Source organism: Salvelinus namaycush, chromosome 3 (genome assembly GCF_016432855.1).
Source record: "Salvelinus namaycush isolate Seneca chromosome 3, SaNama_1.0, whole genome shotgun sequence".
In the NCBI taxonomy this organism is placed as follows: domain Eukaryota; kingdom Metazoa; phylum Chordata; class Actinopteri; order Salmoniformes; family Salmonidae; genus Salvelinus; species Salvelinus namaycush.
Genome location: NC_052309.1, coordinates 96270739 through 96293530, shown reverse-complemented (window position 1 = coordinate 96293530; position 22792 = coordinate 96270739). Strand labels below are relative to the sequence as shown.

The 22792-nt window shown below is 45.7% G+C and overlaps 1 gene segment (V, D, J or C); it reads left to right on the top strand.

Annotated features, from left to right (window-relative positions):
* The first annotated feature begins 343 nt into the window (after positions 1–343).
* Positions 344–21815, top strand: LOC120044146. The segment is given in 3 exon segments: positions 344–386; positions 4932–4952; positions 21490–21815. Coding segments are annotated over 3 exon segments (390 nt in total).
* The last annotated feature ends 977 nt before the right edge of the window (positions 21816–22792 follow it).

Genomic DNA, 22792 nt, shown 5'->3' with positions numbered 1-22792 from the left:
CTGTAACCTGGGGACTGTTGATAGTAGAGAAGGCCACTATGGACTGTAACCTGGGGACTGTTGATAATATTGCTGGTTGGTATAAACAGGTTCCAGGAGGAGTCCCTCAGGACGTGTTAAGGTGGTACCACACTGGTTGGAGCTCTGTAGAATATGGTTCTGGTTTCTCCTCTCATAAATTCACATCTAATCATCAGTCTAAATCAGATTATTGTTTGATTATTAACACTGTGGAGGAGACAGACTCAGTAGTGTATTACTGTCAGACTCAAAATGACTCTACTATCACAGTGATATACACTATGACAAAAACCTCCTCACCAAATACACTCACTTCTGCTTCATGCGTGGCAGAGGGGTGAACTCTAAGAAGCAGCAGTTGATCAGTGATTATTGTAACAATATATACATGTCACAATGGGAGATCTGGAAATGGAAGAACCATTCATTCCTACATGTCAAAAAGATTATAAGAAGACATTGTCTGAAATGAAACTAATGTTGTCTCTCTTGTTTTGATCATCATCATCATCATCATCATCATCAGGTCAAAACTGCATCATATGGATATTGCTTTAACTGATGGATTCAAAAGGACCAGACACCAACAGCAGAATATGATGCTATTCTATATACTGTTACTTCATAGAGAGGAACTCTAGAAAAGCCTGAGATGTTTGTAGTGAGAGTGAAGCTCTGTCTGAATGGATGTTTCAGTTCCTGTCCTCTCAGTAGAGAGAGTGAAGCTCTGTCTGAATGGGATGTTTCAGTTCCTGTCCTCTCAGTAGAGAGAGTGGAGCTCTGTCTGAATGGGATGTTTCAGTTCCTGTCCTCTCAGTAGAGAGAGTGAAGCTCTGTCTGAATGGATGTTTCAGTTCCTGTCCTCTCAGTAGAGAGAGTGAAGCTCTGTCTGAATGGGATGTTTCAGTTCCTGTCCTCTCAGTAGAGAGAGTGAAGCTCTGTCTGGATGGGATGTTTCAGTACCTGTCCTCTCAGGAGAGAGAGTGAAGCTCTGTCTGAATGGATGTTTCAGTTCCTGTCCTCTCAGTAGAGAGAGTGAAGCTCTGTCTGAATGGGATGGTTCAGTCCCTGTCCTCTCAGTAGAGAGAGTGAAGCTCTGTCTGAATGGGATGTTTCAGTTCCTGTCCTCTCAGTAGAGAGAGTGAAGCTGTCTAAATGGGATGTTTCAGTTCCTGTCCTCTCAGTAGAGAGAGTGAAGCTCTGTCTGAATGGGATGGTTCAGTCCCTGTCCTCTCAGTAGAGAGAGTGAAGCTCTGTCTGAATGGGATGTTTCAGTTCCTGTCCTCTCAGTAGAGAGAGTGAAGCTGTCTAAATGGGATGTTTCAGTTCCTGTCCTCTCAGTAGTGAGAGTGAGGAGGTTATTGTACGGCCGTGTATACAAACTGAATCATCTGTGGCATCATCAAACTTCCGGCGCCGACCGAGATGGCCGCCTCGCTTCGCGTTCCTTGGAAAATATGCAGTATTTTGTTTTTTTATGTGTTATTCCTTACATTGGTACCCCAGGTAATCTTAGGTTTCATTACATACAGTCGGGAGGAACTACTGAATATAAGAGCAACGTCAACTCACCACCGTTACAACCAGGAATACGACTTTCCCGAAACGGATCCAGTGTTTTGCCTTCCACCCAATACAATGGATCTGATCCCAGCCGGCGACCCTATGCGACGCCGTAAAAGGGGAAAACGTAGCGGTCTCCTGGTCAGGCTTCGGAGACGGGCACATCGCGCTCCACTCCCTAGCATACTACTCGCCAATGTCCAGTCTCTTGACAATAAGGTTGATGAAATCAGAGCAAGGGTTACATTCCAGAGAGACATCAGAGATTGTAACGTTCTCTGCTTCACGGAAACATGGCTAACTCAAGTGACGCTAACGGAGTCGGTGCAGCCAGCTGCTTTCTTCACGCATCGCGCCGACAGAAACATACATCTTTCTGGTAAGAAGAGGGGCGGGGGTGTATGCCTTATGATTAACGAGACGTGGTGTGATCATAACAACATACAGGAACTCAAGTCATTCTGTTCACCCGATCTAGAATTCCTCACAATCAAATGTTGACCGCATTATCTACCAAGGGAATTCTCTTCGATTATAATCACAGCCGTATATATTCCCCCCCAAGCAGACACATCGATGGCCCTGAACAAACTTTATCTGACTCTTTGTAAACTGGAAACCACACACCCTGAGGCTGCATTCATCGTAGCTGGGGATTTCAACAAGGCTAATCTGAAAACAAAACTCCCTAAATTCTATCAGCATATCGATTGTGCTACCAGGGCTGGTAAAACCTTGGATCATTGTTATACTAACTTCCGCGACGCATATAAGGCCCTCCCCCGCCCACCTTTCGGAAAAGCTGACCACGACTCCATTTTGTTGCTTCCAGCCTACAAACAGAAACTAAAACAGCAAGCTCCCGCGCGCAGGTCTGTTCAACGCTGGTCCGACCAATCTGATTCCACGCTTCAAGACTGCTTCGATCACGCGGATTGGAATATGTTCCGCATTGCGTCCAACAACAACATTGACAAATACGCTGATTCGGTGAGCGAGTTCATTAGAAAGTGCATTGACGATGTCGTACCCACAGCAACGATTAAAACATTCCCAAACCAGAAACCGTGGATTGATGGCAGCATTCGCGTGAAACTGAAAGCGCGAACCACTGCTTTTAACCAGGGCAAGGTGACCGGAAACATGACCGAATACAAACAGTGTAGCTATTCTCTCCGCAAGGCAATCAAACTAGCTAAGTCCCAGTATAGAGACAAAATAGAGTCGCAATTCAACAGCTCAGACACAAGAGGTATGTGGCAGGGTCTACAGTCAATCACGGATTACAAAAAGAAAACCAGCCCCGTCGCGGACCAGGATGTCTTGCTCCCAGACAGGCTAAATAACTTTTTTGCACGCTTTGAGGACAATACAGTGCCACTGACACGGCCCGCTACCAAAACCTGCGGGCTCTCCTTCACTGCAGCCGAGGTGAGTAAAACATTTAAACGTGTTAACCCTCGCAAGGCTGCAGGCCCAGACGGCATTCCCAGCCGCGTCCTCAGAGCATGCGCAGACCAGCTGGCTGGTGTGTTTACGGACATATTCAATCAATCCTTATCCCAGTCTGCTGTCCCCACATGCTTCAAGAGGGCCACCATTGTTCCTGTTCCCAAGAAAGCTAAGGTAACTGAGCTAAACGACTACCGCCCCGTAGCACTCACTTCCGTCATCATGAAGTGCTTTGAGAGACTAGTTAAGGACCATATCACCTCCACCCTACCGGACACCCTAGACCCACTGCAATTTGCTTACCGACCCAATAGGTCCACAGACGACGCAATCGCAACCACACTGCACACTGCCCTAACCCATCTGGACAAGAGGAATACCTATGTGAGAATGCTGTTCATCGACTACAGCTCAGCATTTAACACCATAGTACCCTCCAAACTCGTCATCAAGCTCGAGACCCTGGGTCTCGACCCCGCCCTGTGCAACTGGGTCCTGGACTTCCTGACGGGCCGCCCCCAGGTGGTGAGGGTAGGTAACAACATCTCCACCCCGCTGATCCTCAACACTGGGGCCCCACAAGGGTGCGTTCTGAGCCCTCTCCTGTACTCCCTGTTCACCCACGACTGCGTGGCCATGCACGCCTCCAACTCAATCATCAAGTTTGCGGATGACACTACAGTGGTAGGCTTGATTACCAACAACGACGAGACGGCCTACAGGGAGGAGGTGAGGGCCCTCGGAGTGTGGTGTCAGGAAAATAACCTCACACTCAACGTCAACAAAACAAAGGAGATGATTGTGGACTTCAGGAAACAGCAGAGGGAGCACCCCCCTATCCACATCGACGGGACAGTAGTGGAGAAGGTGGAAAGTTTTAAGTTCCTCGGTGTACACATCACGGACAAACTGAATTGGTCCACCCACACAGACAGCGTTGTGAAGAAGGCGCAGCAGCGCCTCTTCAACCTCAGGAGGCTGAAGAAATTCGGCTTGTCACCAAAAGCACTCACAAACCTCTACAGATGCACAATCGAGAGCATCCTGTCGGGCTGTATCACCGCCTGGTATGGCAACTGCTCCGCCCACAACCGTAAGGCTCTCCAGAGGGTAGTGAGGTCTGCACAACGCATCACCGGGGCAAACTACCTGCCCTCCAGGACACCTACACCACCCGATGTCACAGGAAGGCCATAAAGATCATCAAGGACAACAACCACCCAAGCCACTGCCTGTTCACGCCGCTATCATCCAGAAGGCGAGGTCAGTACAGGTGCATCAAAGCAGGGACCGAGAGACTGAAAAACAGCTTCTATCTCAAGGCCATCAGACTGTTAAACAGCCACCACTAACATTTAGCGGCCGCTGCCAACATACTGACTCAACTCCAGCCACTTTAATAATAGGAATTGATGGAAATTATGTAAAAATGTACCACTAGCCACTTTAAACAATGCCACTTAATATAATGTTTACATACCCTACATTACTCATCTCATATGTATATGTATATACTGTACTCTATATCATCTACTGCATCTTGCCATCTTTATGTAATACATGTATCACTAGCCACTTTAAACTATGCCACTTTATGTTTACATACCCTACATTACTCATCTCATATGTATATACTGTACTCTATACATCTACTGCATCTTGCCTATGCCGTTCTGTACCATCACTCATTCATATATCTTTATGTACATATTCTTTATCCCTTTACACTTGTGTGTATAAGGTAGTAGTTGTGGAATTGTTAGGTTAGATTACTTGTTGGTTATTACTGCATTGTCGGAACTAGAAGCACAAGCATTTCGCTACACTCGCATTAACATCTGCTAACCATGTGTATGTGACAAATAAAATTTGATTTGATTTGGTATTCGGACCAGGAACCAAGCTCATTGTTACTGGTGAGTACCCTTCTAATGTTTTAATCTACAGAATAGGTTTTGTTTCTACTATAGTGTTGGTCAGATATATATATATATATATATATATATATATATATATAGATATATATATATATTTTTTAAAATGTTTGTTTAATAAAATGTCATTTAAATTCACTGATTTAATATTTTGCACCTGCTTTAATCCTGTCTCGTATGTTGTTTGTAAATGACTTATGAAACAGTTTGATGACAGTGTTAATGTCTCTGGTTGATCTGCTCTGTTCATGTTTAATCATGAATATCTTGTGTTTCTGTTGTCTGTATAACTCAATGTAAAGGAGATATTTCATCTCAAAGTGTTTTATCATGAATATCTTGTGTTTCTGTTGTTTATATAACTCAATGTAAAGGAGATCTTTCATCTCAAAGTGTTTAATCATTCATATCTTGTGTTTCTGTTGTCTGTATAACTCAATGTAAAGGAGATCTTTCATCTCCAGAAATTTTATCCAGCTCAATTCTTAGACAAATATATATATTTTTTAATCCCATTTCCTTGTGAATTATTTGTATTTTACAGTTAAAATGTCCACATTTCGTTCAGCTTTTAGCATTTTAGTCTTCCAGAGCTGTGATGTAATATTATAAATAATGTATTAATAAATTGCTCTGTCTCTCATTTTAAAACCTTAACACCGTATGATTCCTTCTATCAGTATCATTGTAAACATCATGAAGAGCAGTTCTCTATATAATTGCTCTTAATGCAGGGTGTATTGGTAATGATACCCACATGTACTGAAATATAAACTGTTATCCATTGTGTTTTCTTCTCATCCCATCCGTTGACTACTTTCTACAGATGGAGATCTTGCTACACCTGCTGTGACTCTGTTCCCTCCATCCACTGAAGACCTCAAGTCCAGCAGAGCAACACTGGTGTGTCTGACTAGTAACCTGTCTCAGAAGTCCAAGGGGTTGGCAGATGTCAGATGGATGTCTAACAGTGAATCAGTGACAGAAGATGTTTCTACCAGCCCTGCTGAGCAGCAACCAGACAAAACCTTCAAGATCAGCAGCTATCTGACCATTCAGACTGCAGAGTGGGATAAGGGCGTGGTTGTCGTGTCTTTACTATCATTAAATTGAAGACTTATAGTTTTTATCAAAGATTCTCTGTAATTAGTTATTACGCGTTCAACTGATTAATAACGTAACTAATTAACTAGGAAGTTGGGGCACCAAGGAAAAATATTCAGATTACAAAGTTATCATTACCTAAAATAACTTTTCAGATATTTTATCTGATCAATTAGTCTTCGAATTAATTAATTATTTACTTTACCTCACGTTAGTCTCATTCCAAACGTCGTAAATTGTTGGTTATCTGCACGAACCCAGTCTTCACTATGAGTCATCCATACATCAATTGTCTTAAATCATTTATTTATTACTAACTAAGTAATTCACAGAAATGCATAAACAAACAAACAAACAAATTAAATGTGGTTACAACAAATGATAGGAGAATCGGCCCTAGTGGGCTAAACCGGCATGGCGGCTTGTTAGACAAGAGGGGGAGTGGGGGTCGACTAAGAAGTCACTACAAAGTGATAACTATAACAATTGAGATGCTAATCCTTTGCACATGAACGCTCACTCATTCGGGAACAATTGCAATCAATATATATATATTTACGCTTAGTGTGTCGTCTTGATCGCTGGTGAAAAGTTTGTTTCTGTTGGAGAGTTTCGTCCTCTCTCTCCCTCTCTCTGTCGTGGTTATTGTGGATAGTTCAGAGTGACATTCGTTATAGAATGGATGTTTCGGCGGTTGTCGTTCTTCGCGTTCAATGATACCGAATTCCTAGATGTAGACTAGTAATCAATATCAAAGACTTGTTCTTATTCTGTCGGTATCGATAGTCTAAGAGTTTAACCACGTGGTATGGTTAAAAGATTCAGCAATGGTCTGCAACCTTCTTCCACTCCTAATGGAGAAAAACATGGTCTAGTGATAATTTCTCAAAGTTGGGTTTTTATTCAGAATTGCAGAAAGGGGCTGTCCCAGGATGTCTGACCCTAACTGGGCTCAGGGGCGGTCCTCTGATTTAGTTCAAATCAAAAGTGATTAAATTTTTCTTCATTAAACAGTCCAAAATCATATTGCACAATTATACAAACAGTATCATACTCACTCATTCATCTTATACAACAATTAGATGTAAACCTCATATCTGAGGCTATTATATAAACAGCGGTATGGTAATGTAGCCACACAGTCTCCCGTGAGTTTCCCAAGTTGTGACAAACGGACCAGTTCATTGCTGGAATCTTCACCGATCTTTTATACTTTTCCCGGAACATGAAATTTGTTCGTACCTCAAGTTCTGTGAGGTGGAAGAAATCCCTTTGTTCTCTATGAAAGTGTACCCTCTGCTATACTGTGTGTCCATGAGGAGATTCTCAGGAATTTACGACGTCTCTCTGACCACAGCAACCTAGTTGAAGGAGGAAAGGGGAAGGCAGGGAGTGGCAGGGAGAGGGGGATGGGGCTTGCTGTACCCAAACAGGCAACGTCATGACATGGTGTTCACATGTAAAGTGTCGTTGGGGTCAACATTCTCTGAGAAAGAGATCAGAAAGACTAGTTGTAGTCTGTAAATCAATAGTTTCAGACAATCAATACAACTGGTAGTTCGTTATAGCTTCACAGCGAGTGAAGCTGTTATTTTGTTAGAACATTTTAGTGATGTTTTGATCCTTGCTTTGCTGTTAAATATAGAAGTTAAAATCTTAACATGGATGATATTGGGCTGAAGTCTGAATGCAGCAGTGAATAGTATGACAATAACCAATGTAATGTCAAATAGTTGTTGAGGGTTGTTTCTCATGACAAGTTACTATTGATGCATTCACTGTACCAGCATCATGTTCTCTAAAACATAACATCTGAAATACTGTCATGATGACTAGGTCTCTCTACTATTGTGAAATGAGTTGAATTACTAATGATTAATAGAGGAATAGTTAGAGCTTTGTTGTATTGTAGATATTAAATAAAGAACATTCTAAAGAACAAGTGTTTGTATTTGAGCATGTTGATGAGTTTCAGTGTTAGCAGCACTAAATGAGGGTGAATCTGGATAATGACTGTTTAAATTGAACCAAGACAGAGGAGCCCAGAATCCTTACCTGGTTTATTATCATAAGAAGGATTCTGACCAACCAGTGATGACCTAACAGTTGACTGTAGCCTTACATTGAAGAGCCTGTGGTTAATATGATGGAAATGTAGGCAGAATTTTTCACAGCACTGAATGAGGTGGAATCTGGAAACTATTGAACCAAGATAGAGGGTGGAGGGATGTGGAGTGGAACTATGGACACTTAGAGACACAGAGGAGGGAGAGAAAGTTACAGAAGTTAGGCGGAGAGAAAGAGAAGCATCCAGGTATTTCAGACTAAAACACCGGCCTCCATTTTAACTGAGGATGCAGGAATGACAGGTCAATGTTTAGAGAGTTTGAAGCTGTCATTATTACATGGTTTAAACTGTTCTCTAGTATTAATATTAGATGTTGGACTCAGTATCATTTCAGCATGAATTACAACTGTATAAGTCTGGTCTTCACTTAGTCTCCAATTGGCATCAATCCATGACTAAGTAAACACTCAATGAGGTCCTTTATCTACTTCCCCAGAGTCAGATGAAGATCGCACAATGACTGGAAGTCTATGGGAAACGCTAGTTAACATTGACTGACTAAACTAACTAACTTCCTTCAAACTGGACACAGAGAAATACAAATGGTATGAACAAGTCCATCTGACTCTGGGGAAGTATATAAAGGGCCTCATTGCCAAAATTAGAAGGGATGGTAAAGTATCCCCTTAAGTGGAAGTTAGAATTGGTCCAACATATAGAGGGTCATGTCATGCTGTGTTTCATATTCTGCATCAGTGATCAGAACAGAGGCTGCAGTTCTATCAACGTACAGCAGAGGAGGACATACAACCACCAATAATGACTGAGGAAAGATCTACATGTACTTTACAACAGGAACAGCTGTCTGTAGACCACTGGTTTCAGTCCCACCCAAAGACCAGCTGATAGTTTCATGTCTACTATCTCTAGTTATCAGAGTCATTCACCAGGGACGTGTTCTCGCTCTGACACTGAGTTACAGGCAGTGATGTGTTGCTCCCTTTCTCCCCCTTTCTCCCCCAGGACACCTGCTTCCCCTCCTCCCCTTATTTATAGCTTCATGTAAATTAAGAGGTTGTTTTATCTCCTCTCAGAACTGTGTGTGTGGGGGGAGAGGACAAAAACTGAGACTATGTCCCTAATTGCACTCTATTCCCTTTACAGTGCACTACTTATGACAAAGTCTCATTGGGTTCTGGTCAACAGTAGTCCACTATAAAAGGATTAGGGAGACATTTGGGACTAAAATTGAGTACCTCATCATTATGTTGGTCCTGTGTAGAACTAGTATAGGATATTAAACTACAGTTATGGTTTGATGGAGGTAGAATATGAGTCAGTGATGAAGACAGGTCCTCATGTAGAGCAATGAGAGTAGCTGGTGATTGGTTAACTGTAGAGGTCCCTCCCTCTAGTCCTCCCTGTCTGTCTCCTTATAGGTGGGTTCTGCAGCCTCTCCTCTCCTCACACTCCAACCCTGCTCATCTCTCAGCTGGACAGTAAGGGCCGTTCACACCACACACTGACAACATGCTGGGGACACTCTGCACTCTCATCACTGCTCTAACATGTAAGGAATTTACTGTTTGTTCATTCTGAATCTAAAAACAATGCCAATGAAGTTTTACATTCATGTATGATTAATTGTCTTAATAAATGGTGTGTTTAATTCCCACAGATGTCAGTTGCCAGAAAGCAGTGACACAGACACCTTCAGTACTGACTGTCAGTACAAAGGGGACTGCTACTTTTTACTGTGACATTACCAAACATGAAGGCAATTACGTAAGCTGGTATAAACAGGTTCCAGGAGGAGCTCCTCAGTATGTGTTAAGGTTTTACCGTACTCATGCCTCTCCTGATGAATATGGTTCTGGTTTCTCCTCTGATCGTTTCACATCTAAAGCCACGTCTGATAAGGATTATCAGTTTATAATCAGTAATGTGGAGGAGACAGACTCAGCAGTGTATTACTGTCAGACTCGGAATGACTCTCCTTATGCGCAAGTATCACAGTGATATACACCATGACAAAAACCTCCCCACCAAACACACTCACTTCTGCTTTCAGATGTTCTGAATATAGACACTAACTGAATGTCAAGTCATCCTGAACCAGTATGTCTGCAGTAGGAGAACATTCCATGCTTGTGTTTTACACAAAAACCCTTCACACATTTACTAGAATGTTGTCATTAACAATTACACCTAGTTGTCACAAAGCATGAATGATAAAGTGATATTCCAGAAGGTTCAGTTTTAACAGAAGACTCCATGTATCAGACAACCTCCATGATAGTCAGTCCCCTGGTTTACAGTAGAGACATATTACATCAACAGTCATTTAGTGACGTACTGTTAGTTCAGAACCCCACTATCAGGTCCAGATAATATTATTATAATGTTATTATCTATATTATGACATGCTGATTTTAAGGAAACTTACCAACATAACTCAAATGAAACCAAATACTGCTCTTTTCAGTGTAACCAAAATGATCCCATATGGTTGTTGTTAGTCCAATATAAAATATTGATATTTTTGATTGTTGAATAGTTACAGTAATTTAAATTTATTAAATGTCCATCATACAGAAGTTGATAGGGTGAGATATAGAGGCCCCTCCCTCTGGTCCTCCCTGGTTTGGTGATAGGTTAACTACAGAGGCCCCTCCCAGTGGTCCTCCCTGTCTGTCTCCTTATAGGTGGGTCCTGCAGCCTCTCCTCTCCTCACACTCCAACCCTGCTCATCTCTCAGCTGGACAGGTCGTTCACACCACACACTGACAACATGCTGGGGACACTCTGCACTCTCATCACTGCTCTAACATGTAAGAAGTCTGACTTCCCGGAGGTTTTACTTCCTGGTTTATTGATAATGAGTCTGTATGTTTCTCTTCACTACATGTCATCTTATTATTTCCCAGGTGTCAGTGGTGTGACTGTGGTGACACAGAAGCCAATTGTTGTAACGGTGAGGAAAGGAGAGACGGCCACTGTAACCTGGGGACTGTTGATAATAGAGACGGGCACTCTGGACTGTAACCTGGGGACTGTTGATAATAGAGACGACCACTCTGGACTGTAACCTGGGGTCTGTTGATAATAGAGACGGCCACTCTGGACTTTAACCTGGGGACTGTTGATAATAGAGACGGGCACTCTGGACTGTAACCTGGGGACTGTTGATAGTAGAGACGGCCACTCTGGACTGTAACCTGGGGACTGTTGATAATAGAGACGGGCACTCTGGACTGTAACCTGGGGACTGTTGATAATAGAGACGGGCACTCTGGACTGTAACCTGGGGACTGTTGATAATAGAGACGGCCACTCTGGACTGTAACCTGGGGACTGTTGATAATAGAGACGGGCACTCTGGACTGTAACCTGGGGACTGTTGATAATAGAGACGGGCACTCTGGACTGTAACCTGGGGACTGTTGATAATAGAGACGGGCACTCTGGACTGTAACCTGGGGACTGTTGATAATAGAGACGGGCACTCTGGACTGTAACCTGGGGACTGTTGATAATAGAGACGGGCACTCTGGACTGTAACCTGGGGACTGTTGATAATAGAGACGGCCACTCTGGACTGTAACCTGGGGACTATTGATAATAGAGACGGGCACTCTGGACTGTAACCTGGGGACTGTTGATATTAGACACGGCCACTCTGGACTGTAACCTGGGGACTGTTGATGATAGAGACGGCCACTCTGGACTGTAACCTGGGGACTGTTGATAATAGAGACGGGCACTCTGGACTGTAACCTGGGGACTGTTGATAATAGAGACGGCCACTCTGGACTGTAACCTGGGGACTAATTGATAATAGAGACGGGCACTCTGGACTGTAACCTGGGGACTGTTGATATTAGACACGGCCACTCTGGACTGTAACCTGGGGACTGTTGATAATAGAGACGGCCACTCTGGACTGTAACCTGGGGACTGTTGATAGTAGAGACGGCCACTCTGGACTGTAACCTGGGGACTGTTGATAGTAGAGACGGCCACTCTGGACTGTAACCTGGGGACTGTTGATAATAGAGATGGCCACTCTGGACTGTAACCTGGGGACTGTTGATAATAGAGAAGGCCACTCTGGACTATAACCTGGGGACTGTTGATAATAGAGACGGCCACTCTGGACTGTAACCTGGTGACTGTTGATAATAGAGACGGCCACTCTGGACTGTAACCTGGGGACTGTTGATAATAGAGATGGCCACTATGGACTGTAACCTGGGGACTGTTGATAGTAGAGACGGCCACTATGGACTGTAACCTGGGGACTGTTGATAATAGAGACGGCCACTCTGGACTGTAACCTGGGGACTGTTGATAATAGAGACGGCCACTATGGACTGTAACCTGGGGACTGTTGATGATAGAGACGGCCACTATGGACTGTAACCTGGGGACTGTTGATGATAGAGACGGCCACTCTGGACTGTAACCTGGGGACTGTTGATAATAGAGACGGCCACTCTGGACTGTAACCTGGGGACTGTTGATAATAGAGACGGCCACTCTGGACTGTAACCTGGGGACTGTTGATGATAGAGATGGCCACTCTGGACTGTAACCTGGGAACTGTTGATAATAGAGACGGCCACTATGGACTGTAACCTGGGGACTGTTGATGATAGAGATGGCCACTCTGGACTGTAACCTGGTGACTGTTGATGATAGAGATGGCCACTCTGGACTGTAACCTGGGTACTGTTGATAATAGAGACGGCCACTCTGGACTGTAACCTGGGAACTGTTGATAATAGAGTTGGCCACTATGGATGGTAACCTGGGGTCTGTTGATAATAGAGACGGCCACTCTGGACTGTAACCTGGGGACTGTTGATGATAGAGATGGCCACTCTGGACTGTAACCTGGTGACTGTTGATGATAGAGATGGCCACTCTGGACTGTAACCTGGGGACTGTTGATGATAGAGACGGCCACTCTGGACTGTAACCTGGGGACTGTTGATGATAGAGATGGCCACTCTGGACTGTAACTGGTGACTGTTGATGATAGAGATGGCCACTCTGGACTGTACCTGGGGACTGTTGATGATAGAGATGGCCACTCTGGACTGTAACCTGGGAACTGTTGATAATAGAGACGGCCACTATGGACTGTAACCTGGGACTGTTGATAATAGAGGACGGCCACTCTGGACGTAACCTGGGGACTGTTGATAATAGAGACGGGCACTCTGGACTGTAACCTGGGGACTGTTGATAATAGAGACGACCACTCTGGACTGTAACCTGGGGTCTGTTGATAATAGAGACGGCCACTTCTGGACTTTAACCTGGGGACTGTTGATAATAGAGACGGGCACTCTGGACTGTAACCTGGGGACTGTTGATAGTAGAGACGGCCACTCTGGACTGTAACCTGGGGACTGTTGATAATAGAGACGGGCACTCTGGACTGTAACCTGGGGACTGTTGATAATAGAGACGGGCACTCTGGACTGTAACCTGGGGACTGTTGATAATAGAGACGGCCACTATGGACTGTAACCTGGGGACTGTTGATAATAGAGACGGGCACTCTGGACTGTAACCTGGGGACTGTTGATAATAGAGACGGGGCACTCTGGGACTGTAACCTGGGGACTGTTGATAATAGAGACGGGCACTCTGGACTGTAACCTGGGGACTGTTGATAATAGAGACGGGCACTCTGGACTGTAACCTGGGGACTGTTGATAATAGAGACGGGCCACTCTGGACTGTAACCTGGGGACTGTTGATAATAGAGACGGCCACTCTGGACTGTAACCTGGGGACTATTGATAATAGAGACGGGCACTCTGGACTGTAACCTGGGGGACTGTTGATATTAGACACGGCCACTCTGGACTGTAACCTGGGGACTGTTGATGATAGAGACGGCCACTCTGGACTGTAACCTGGGGACTGTTGATAATAGAGACGGGCACTCTGGACTGTAACCTGGGGACTGTTGATAATAGAGACGGCCACTCTGGACTGTAACCTGGGGACTATTGATAATAGAGACCGGGCACTCTGGACTGTAACCTGGGGACTGTTGATATTAGACACGGCCACTCTGGACTGTAACCTGGGGACTGTTGATAATAGAGACGGCCACTCTGACTGTAACCTGGGGACTGTTGATAGTAGAGACGGCCACTCTGGACTGTAACCTGGGGACTGTTGATAGTAGAGACGGCCACTCTGGACTGTAACCTGGGGACTGTTGATAGTAGAGACGGCCACTCTGGACTGTAACCTGGGACTGTTGATAATAGAGACGGCCACTCTGGACTGTAACCTGGGGACTGTTGATAATAGAGAAGGCCACTCTGGACTATAACCTGGGGACTGTTGATAATAGAGACGGCCACTCTGGACTGTAACCTGGTGACTGTTGATAATAGAGACGGCCACTCTGGACTGTAACCTGGGGACTGTTGATAATAGAGATGGCCACTATGGACTGTAACCTGGGGACTGTTGATAGTAGAGACGGCCACTATGGACTGTAACCTGGGACTGTTGATAATAGAGACGGCCACTCTGGACTGTAACCTGGGACTGTTGATAATAGAGACGGCCACTATGGACTGTAACCTGGGGACTGTTGATGATAGAGACGGCCACTATGGACTGTAACCTGGGGACTTGTTGATAATAGAGACGGCCACTCTGGACTGTAACCTGGGGACTGTTGATAATAGAGACGGCCACTCTGGACTGTAACCTGGGGACTGTTGATAATAGAGACGGCCACTCTGGACTGTAACCTGGGGACTGTTGATGATAGAGATGGCCACTCTGGACTGTAACCTGGGAACTGTTGATAATAGAGACGGCCACTATGGACTGTAACCTGGGGACTGTTGATGATAGAGATGGCCACTCTGGACTGTAACCTGGTGACTGTTGATGATAGAGATGGCCACTCTGGACTGTAACCTGGGTACTGTTGATAATAGAGACGGCCACTCTGGACTGTAACCTGGGAACTGTTGATAATAGAGTTGGCCACTATGGATGGTAACCTGGGGTCTGTTGATAATAGAGACGGCCACTCTGGACTGTAACCTGGGGACTGTTGATGATAGAGACGGCCACTCTGGACTGTAACCTGGGGACTGTTGATGATGGAGACGGACACTCTGGACTGTAACCTGGGGAGGACTGTTGATGATGGAGACGGACACTCTGGACTGTAACCTGGGGAGGTCTGTTGATGATAGAGATGGCCACTCTGGACTGTAACCTGGGGACTGTTGATGATAGTGACGGCCACTCTGGACTGTAACCTGGGGACTGTTGATGATAGAGACGGCCACTCTGGACTGTAACCTGGGAACTGTTGATAATAGAGACGGCCACTATGGACTGTAACCTGGGGGACTGTTGATAATAGAGACGGCCACTCTGGACTGTAACCTGGGGACTGTTGATAATAGAGACGGCCTCTCTGGACTGTAACCTGGGACTGTTGATAGTAGAGACGGCCACTCTGGACTGTAACCTGGGGACTGTTGATAATAGAGACGGCCACTCTGGACTGTAACCTGGGGACTGTTGATAATATTGCTGGTTGGTATAAGCAGGTTCCAGGAGGAGTCCCTCAGCACGTGTTAAGGTGGTACCACACTGGGTTGGAGCTCTGTAGAATATGGTTCTGGTTTCTCCTCTCCTAATTCACATTTAATCATCAGTCTAAATCGGATTATTGTTTGATTATTAACAATGTAGGAGGAGACAGACTCAGCAGTGTATTACTGTCAGACATCAAATGACTTTCCTATCACTGTGATAAACACCATGACAAAAACCTCCTCACCAATACACTCACTTCTGCTTCATGCGTGGCAGTGGGGTGAACTCTAAGAAACAGCAGTTGGTCATGATTATTATAACAATAATATACATGTCACAATGGGAGATCTGGAAATGGAAGAACCATTCATTCATACATGTCAAAAAGATTATAGAGAATAGCATTGTCTGAAAGAACTGATGTTGTTTCTCTTGTTGTGATCATCATCATCATCAGCATCAACATCACCATCATCATCACCCCACCACCACCACGACCATCATCATCATCATCATCACATCATCATCACCATCATCATCACCACACACCACCATCATCATCATATCATCATCACCATCATCATCATCACCACCACCACCACCATCATCATCATCATCATCATCATCATCATCCTCAGGTCAATACTGCATCATATGGATAGTGCTTTAACTGATGGATTCAAAAGGACCAGACACCAACAGCAGAATATGATGCTATACTATATACTGTTACTTCATAGAGAGGAACTCTAGAAAAACAAGAGATGTTTGTAGTGAGAGTGAAGCTCTGTCTGAATGGGATGTTTCAGTTCCTGTCCTCTCAGTAGAGAGAGTGAAGCTCTGTCTGAATGGGATGTTTCAGTTCCTGTCCTCTCAGTAGAGAGAGTGAAGCTCTGTCTGAATGGGATGTTTCAGTTCCTGTCCTCTCAGTAGAGAGAGTGAAGCTCTGTCTGAATGGGATGTTTCAGTTCCTGTCCTCTCAGTAGAGAGAGTGAAGCTCTGTCTGAATTGGATGTTTCAGTTCCTGTCCTCTCAGTAGAGAGAGTGAAGCTCTGTCTGAATGGGATGTTTCAGTTCCTGTCCTCTCAGTAGAGAGAGTGAAGCTCTGTCTGAATGGGATGTTTCAGTTCCTGTCCTCTCAGTAGAGAGAGTGAAGCTCTGTCTGAATGGGATGTTTCAGTTCCTGTCCTCTCAGTAGAGGGAGTGAAGCTCTGTCTGAATGGGATGTTTCAGTTCCTGTCCTCTCAGTAGAGAGAGTGAAGCTCTGTCTGAATGGGATGTTTCAGTTCCTGTCCTCTCAGTAGAGCGAGTGAAGCTCTGTCTGAATGGGATGTTTCAGTTCCTGTCCTCTCAGTAGAGAGAGTGAAGCTCTGTCTGAATGGGATGTTTCAGTTCCTGTCCTCTCAGTAGAGAGAGTGAAGCTCTGTCTGAATGGGATGTTTCAGTTCCTGTCCTCTCAGTAGAGAGAGTGAAGCTCTGTCTGAATGGGATGTTTCAGTTCCTGTCCTCTCAGTAGAGAGAGTGAAGCTCTGTCTGAATGGGATGTTTCAGTTCCTGTCCTCTCAGTAGAGAGAGTGAAGCTCTGTCTGAATGGGATGTTTCAGTTCCTGTCCTCTCAGTAGAGAGAGTGAAGCTCTGTCTGAATGGGATGTTTCAGTTCCTGTCCTCTCAGTAGAGAGAGTGAAGCTCTGTCTGAATGGGATGTTTCAGTTCCTGTCCTCTCAGTAGAGAGAGTGAAGCTCTGTCTGAATGGGATGTTTCAGTTCCTGTCCTCTCAGTAGAGGGAGTGAAGCTCTGTCTGAATGGGATGTTTCAGTTCCTGTCCTCTCAGTAGAGAGAGTGAAGCTCTGTCTGAATGGGATGTTTCAGTTCCTGTCCTCTCAGTAGAGCGAGTGAAGCTCTGTCTGAATGGGATGTTTCAGTTCCTGTCCTCTCAGTAGAGAGAGTGAAGCTCTGTCTGAATGGGATGTTTCAGTTCCTGTCCTCTCAGTAGAGAGAGTGAGGAGGTTTTTGTACGGCTGTGTATACAAACTGAATCACTGTGGTATTCGGACAAGGAACCAAGCTCTTTGTTTGTAACGGCTTTCTTCCATAGGTGAAGGAGAGGACCAAAGTGCAGCGCGGCTAGTGTTCAACATGTTTAATAAAAGAACAAGTGAAACACTACAAACAACATACAAAATAACAAATGTGCAAAACCGATACAGACCTATCTGGTGCAGAACACAAACACAGAGACAGGTAACAAACACCCACCAAATCCCAACACAAAACAAGCCTCCTATATATGATTCTCAATCAGGGACAACGATTACCATCTGCCTCTGATTGAGAACCATATTAGGCTGGACATAGAAACAGACAAACTAGACACACAACATAGAATTCCCACCCAGCTCACGTCCTGACCAACTAAACACATACAAAACAACAGAAAACAGGTCAGGAACGTGACAGAACCCCCCCCTCAAGGTGCGAACTCCGGGCGCACCCCTAAAACTCAAGGGGAGGGTCTGGGTGGGCATCTGTCCGCGGTGGCGGCTCCGGCGCAGGACGAGGACACCACTCCACCACTGTCTTTGTCCCCCTCCTTAGCGTCCTTTGAGTGGCGACCCTCGCCCACGACCTTGGCCTAAGAATCCTCCCCAAGGCCCCCACATGATTTAGGAGGTAGCTCAGGACAGAGAGGTAGCTCAGGACAGAGAGGTAGCTCAGGACAGAGAGGTAGCTCAGGACAGAGAGGTAGCTCAGGACAGAGGGGCAACTCCGGACTAATGGCAGCTCCGGACTGAGTGGCAGCTCCGGACTGAGTGGCAGCTCCGGACTGAGTGGCAGCTCCGGACTGAGTGGCAGCTCCGGACTGAGTGGCAGCTCCGGACTGAATGGCAGCTCCGGACTGAGTGGCAGCTCCGGACTGAGTGGCAGCTCCGGACTGAATGGCAGCTCCGGACTGAGTGGCAGCTCCGGACTGGGTGACCGCTCATGACTGTAGGGCAGCTCATGACTGTAGGGCAGCTCATGACTGTAGGGCAGCTCATGACTGTAGGGCAGCTCATGACTGGAGGGCAGCTCATGACTGGAGGGCAGCTCATGACTGGAGGGCAGCTCATGACTGTAGGGCAGCTCATGACTGTAGGGCAGCTCATGACTGTAGGGCAGCTCTGGCAGCTCCTGACTGGCTGGCGTCTCTGGCAGCTCCTGACTGGCTGGCGTCTCTGGCAGCTCCTGACTGGCTGGCGTCTCTGGCAGCTCCTGACTGGCTGGCGTCTCTGGCAGCTCCTGACTGGCTGGCGTCTCTGGCAGCTCCTGACTGACGGACGGCTCTAGCGGCTCCTGACTGACGGACGGCTCTAATGGCTCGGGACAGACGGGCGGCTATAATGGCTCGTGGCAGACGGATGACTCAGATGGCGCTGGGCAGACAGATGGCTCAGATGGCGCTGGGCAGACGGATGGCTCAGATGGCGCTGGGCAGACGGATGGCTCAGACGGCGCTGGGCAGACGGATGGCTCAGACGGCGCTGGGCAGACGGATGGCTCAGACGGCGCTGGGCAGACGGATGGCTCAGACGGCGCTGGGCAGACGGATGGCTCAGACGGCGCTGGGCAGACGGATGGCTCAGACGGCGCTGGGCAGACGGATGACTCTGGCCGGCTGAGACGCACAATAGGCCTGATGCGTGGTGCCGGAACTGGAGGTACCGGGCTGAGGGCACGCACCTCAGGGCGAGTGCGGGGAGGAGGAACAGGGCTCTGGAGATGCACTGGAAGCCTGGTGCGTGGTGTAGGCACTGGTGGTACTGGTCTGGGGCGGGAAGGTGGCGCCGGATATACCGGACCGTGAAGGAGGACACGCGCTCTTGAGCACCGAGCCTCTCCAACCTTACCAGGTTGAATGGTCCCCGTAGCCCTGCCAGTGCGGCGAGGTGGAATAACCCGCACTGGGCTATGCAGGCGAACCGGGGACACCACCTGTAAGGCTGGTGCCATGTACGCCGGCCCGAGGAGACGTACTGGAGGCCAGATACGTTGGGCCGGCTTCATGACATCCGGCTCGATGCCCAACCTAGCCCTCCCAGTGCGGCAAGGTGGAATAGCCCGCACTGGGCTAAGCACGCGTACTGGGGACACCGTGCGCTTTACCGCATAACACGGTGTCTGACCAGTACGACGCCCTCTCACTCCACGGTAAGCCCGGGGAGTTGGCTCAGGTATCCAACCCGGCTTCGCCACACTCCCATTTAGCCCCCCCCCCAAGAAATTTTTGGGTGAGCCTCTCGGGTTTCCAGCCACTCTGCCTTGCAAGCGCCTCATAATGCCGCCTCTCCGCTTTTGATGCCTCCAGCTCCGCTTTGGGACGGCGACACTCCTCTGGCTCTGCCCAGGGTCCTTCTCCGTCCAGAATCTCCTCCCATGTCCATTCCTCCTTGTACTGCTGCTGCTGTTGCTGCTGCCCGTTGCCACGCTGCTTGGTCCGGGTTTGGTGGGTGTTTCTGTAACGGCTTTCTTCCATAGGTGAAGGAGAGGACCAAAGTGCAGCGCGGCTAGTGTTCAACATGTTTAATAAAAGAACAAGTGAAACACTACAAACAACATACAAAATAACAAATGTGCAAAACCGATACAGACCTATCTGGTGCAGAACACAAACACAGAGACAGGTAACAAACAACCACCAAATCCCAACACAAAACAAGCCTCCTATATATGATTCTCAATCAGGGACAACGATTACCATCTGCCTCTGATTGAGAACCATATTAGGCTGGACATAGAAACAGACAAACTAGACACACAACATAGAATTCCCACCCAGCTCACGTCCTGACCAACTAAATACAAAAACAACAGAAAACAGGTCAGGAACGTGACATTGTTACTGGTGAGTACCCTTTCTTTTAACCTTATATGGTTTTTTAAAATGGGTTTTTGTAATACATAATAGTTAAAAAGTTAAAGTACTTAACATTATATTATTTTTTCATATTTATTTAGTGTAAATAACCTACTTTGTAGACTGATTATCAAGAGTCATGGACACCATGTGACAGCTTCATAGCCTACAGTATATCTGTAGTTGTTGATTTCACATTTAAACTTAAGAAACGTGATGGACTATTTGACCATGTAGGTTACTGCTGTCACTTGACAACACTACTCATTTATAATGTCTCATACAATAATAATATATTTACTCAGAGGTAGATTTGAATGTGAAGTCTACATAAAGTTGTATGAACCTTTAAAATGTTGGTCCCATGTTATATTAAATAATGATAAAACCATGTATATGGTAGTTACACACAATATTGCTACATGCTTCATTACATTGCAGGCTACTACATTACAGTTGGTAACTCCGTTTGCTGGTTGACTAGTAGTAGGATATATGTTTGATTGTATCCCTCATTCAGCACATCTGACTTCTTGATTATGTTTAAACGTAGAGATCTGAACTCATTATCCACTTGCACAGAAATCTGCTTTACCTCTGAAAAGTCACATATGGAGAGTTACTTAGAAAGTTTCTAAATAAGTCCAGCTACAAACAGACATATGAGTAATATGTAACAATAGAATTACATGGTTTTAGTGCCTTTTCATTTATGAGCCCAACATGTTAATTGTTTGTAGCCTTTGAGAAAATGTAATATTTTTTATTCTACAGTATAATCACACAACCCTGTTTCATTCTACTAATTTATCAAATGATTTTGTGTAATATTTATTCTGCTCATTCCATTGGTCCAGACTCTACCCTCCCTCCGCCTGTCTTGACCATCTTCCCTCCGTCCAGCGATGAGTTGAAGTCCAGCAAAGTCACCCTGGTGTGTCTGGCCAGTCAGATGGCCATGGGCTACGCTGATGTCAGCTGGACCGCGGGAGGGAATCGGGTCACCGGCGGCATCGCTACGAGTGGCCCGGTGCCGCAAGCCGACAAGACGTTCCAACTCAGCAGCTGTCTGACCGTTGACACGTCAGAATGGAACCAGGACAAAGTGTTCTCATGTAAAGTCACCGCGGGCTCCAAGTTCGCTGAGAAAGACATCAAGAAGTCTGTATGCAGCACTGAATAGCCTGAGAACCATTGTAATGTCCATTTGATTTTCTACATCACTTTTCAAGTTATTGTTAATGCATTAGAAGTTTAACCTGCATATATACAATATGTTCCATAAAAGATAAATAGCTAATCACACTGATATCATAGGCTACATGATAAGTAGACTCTGTATATTTGAAATGGGTTGCTTTGCAGATGTATAATAGAGGAATAGTTAGAGCTTTGCTGTATTGTGGATATTAAATAAAGAACATTCTAAAGAACAAGTGTTTGTATTTGAGCATGTTGATGAACATCACTGTTAGCAGCACTAAATGAGGGGGAGTTTAACTGAACTCAAATAGAGCAGCCTGCTCTCTGACTTTAGTCCAGATCCAGAAATAGTTGATCTAGATATCCAGGATGTAGAGCAGGTTTACTGTAATGTTAATGAATAACCAGAGATGGACCAGAGGTTTAAATTACAACTTCACATTATTGAGAACCTTCATTACTGTGATATTGTTACGCACGCCTCTGAGAAGAGGGAACGCAACTCCCTGCTGCAACTCAACTCCCCGTGAAGTGTAAGAGGTATGGACTGTAGGCGTGAGTAAGGACGACAAAGGCAGATTTTACCGTTACTAGGATTTATTTCCTTACGGTAATATGGGGAAAAGGGGCTGGACGGAACCAAAGCAAAGAAAGTAAATATCAAAACTTCCCCCTTTCCTATCTAACCTGCCTACCCACCACTTACCTATCTTAGCACCACCTGGTGCCCTAACCAAAATACAGGGGGTGGTCCGCCCAGGTCTTACCTAGTGTGCCTAGACAATGAATATACTACGGGTATATGTATGCCCGCGGGCCTCTTGCCTAAGCACTCCCAAAGTGCCTTCTCCTTCCCCCCTGGGAACAAATGAAACAGAACAATTATTAACAAACAATTTCAATAATCAAAACAGTGCGTCCTATAACACATGACATAACCAATCAGCTCCCTCAGCA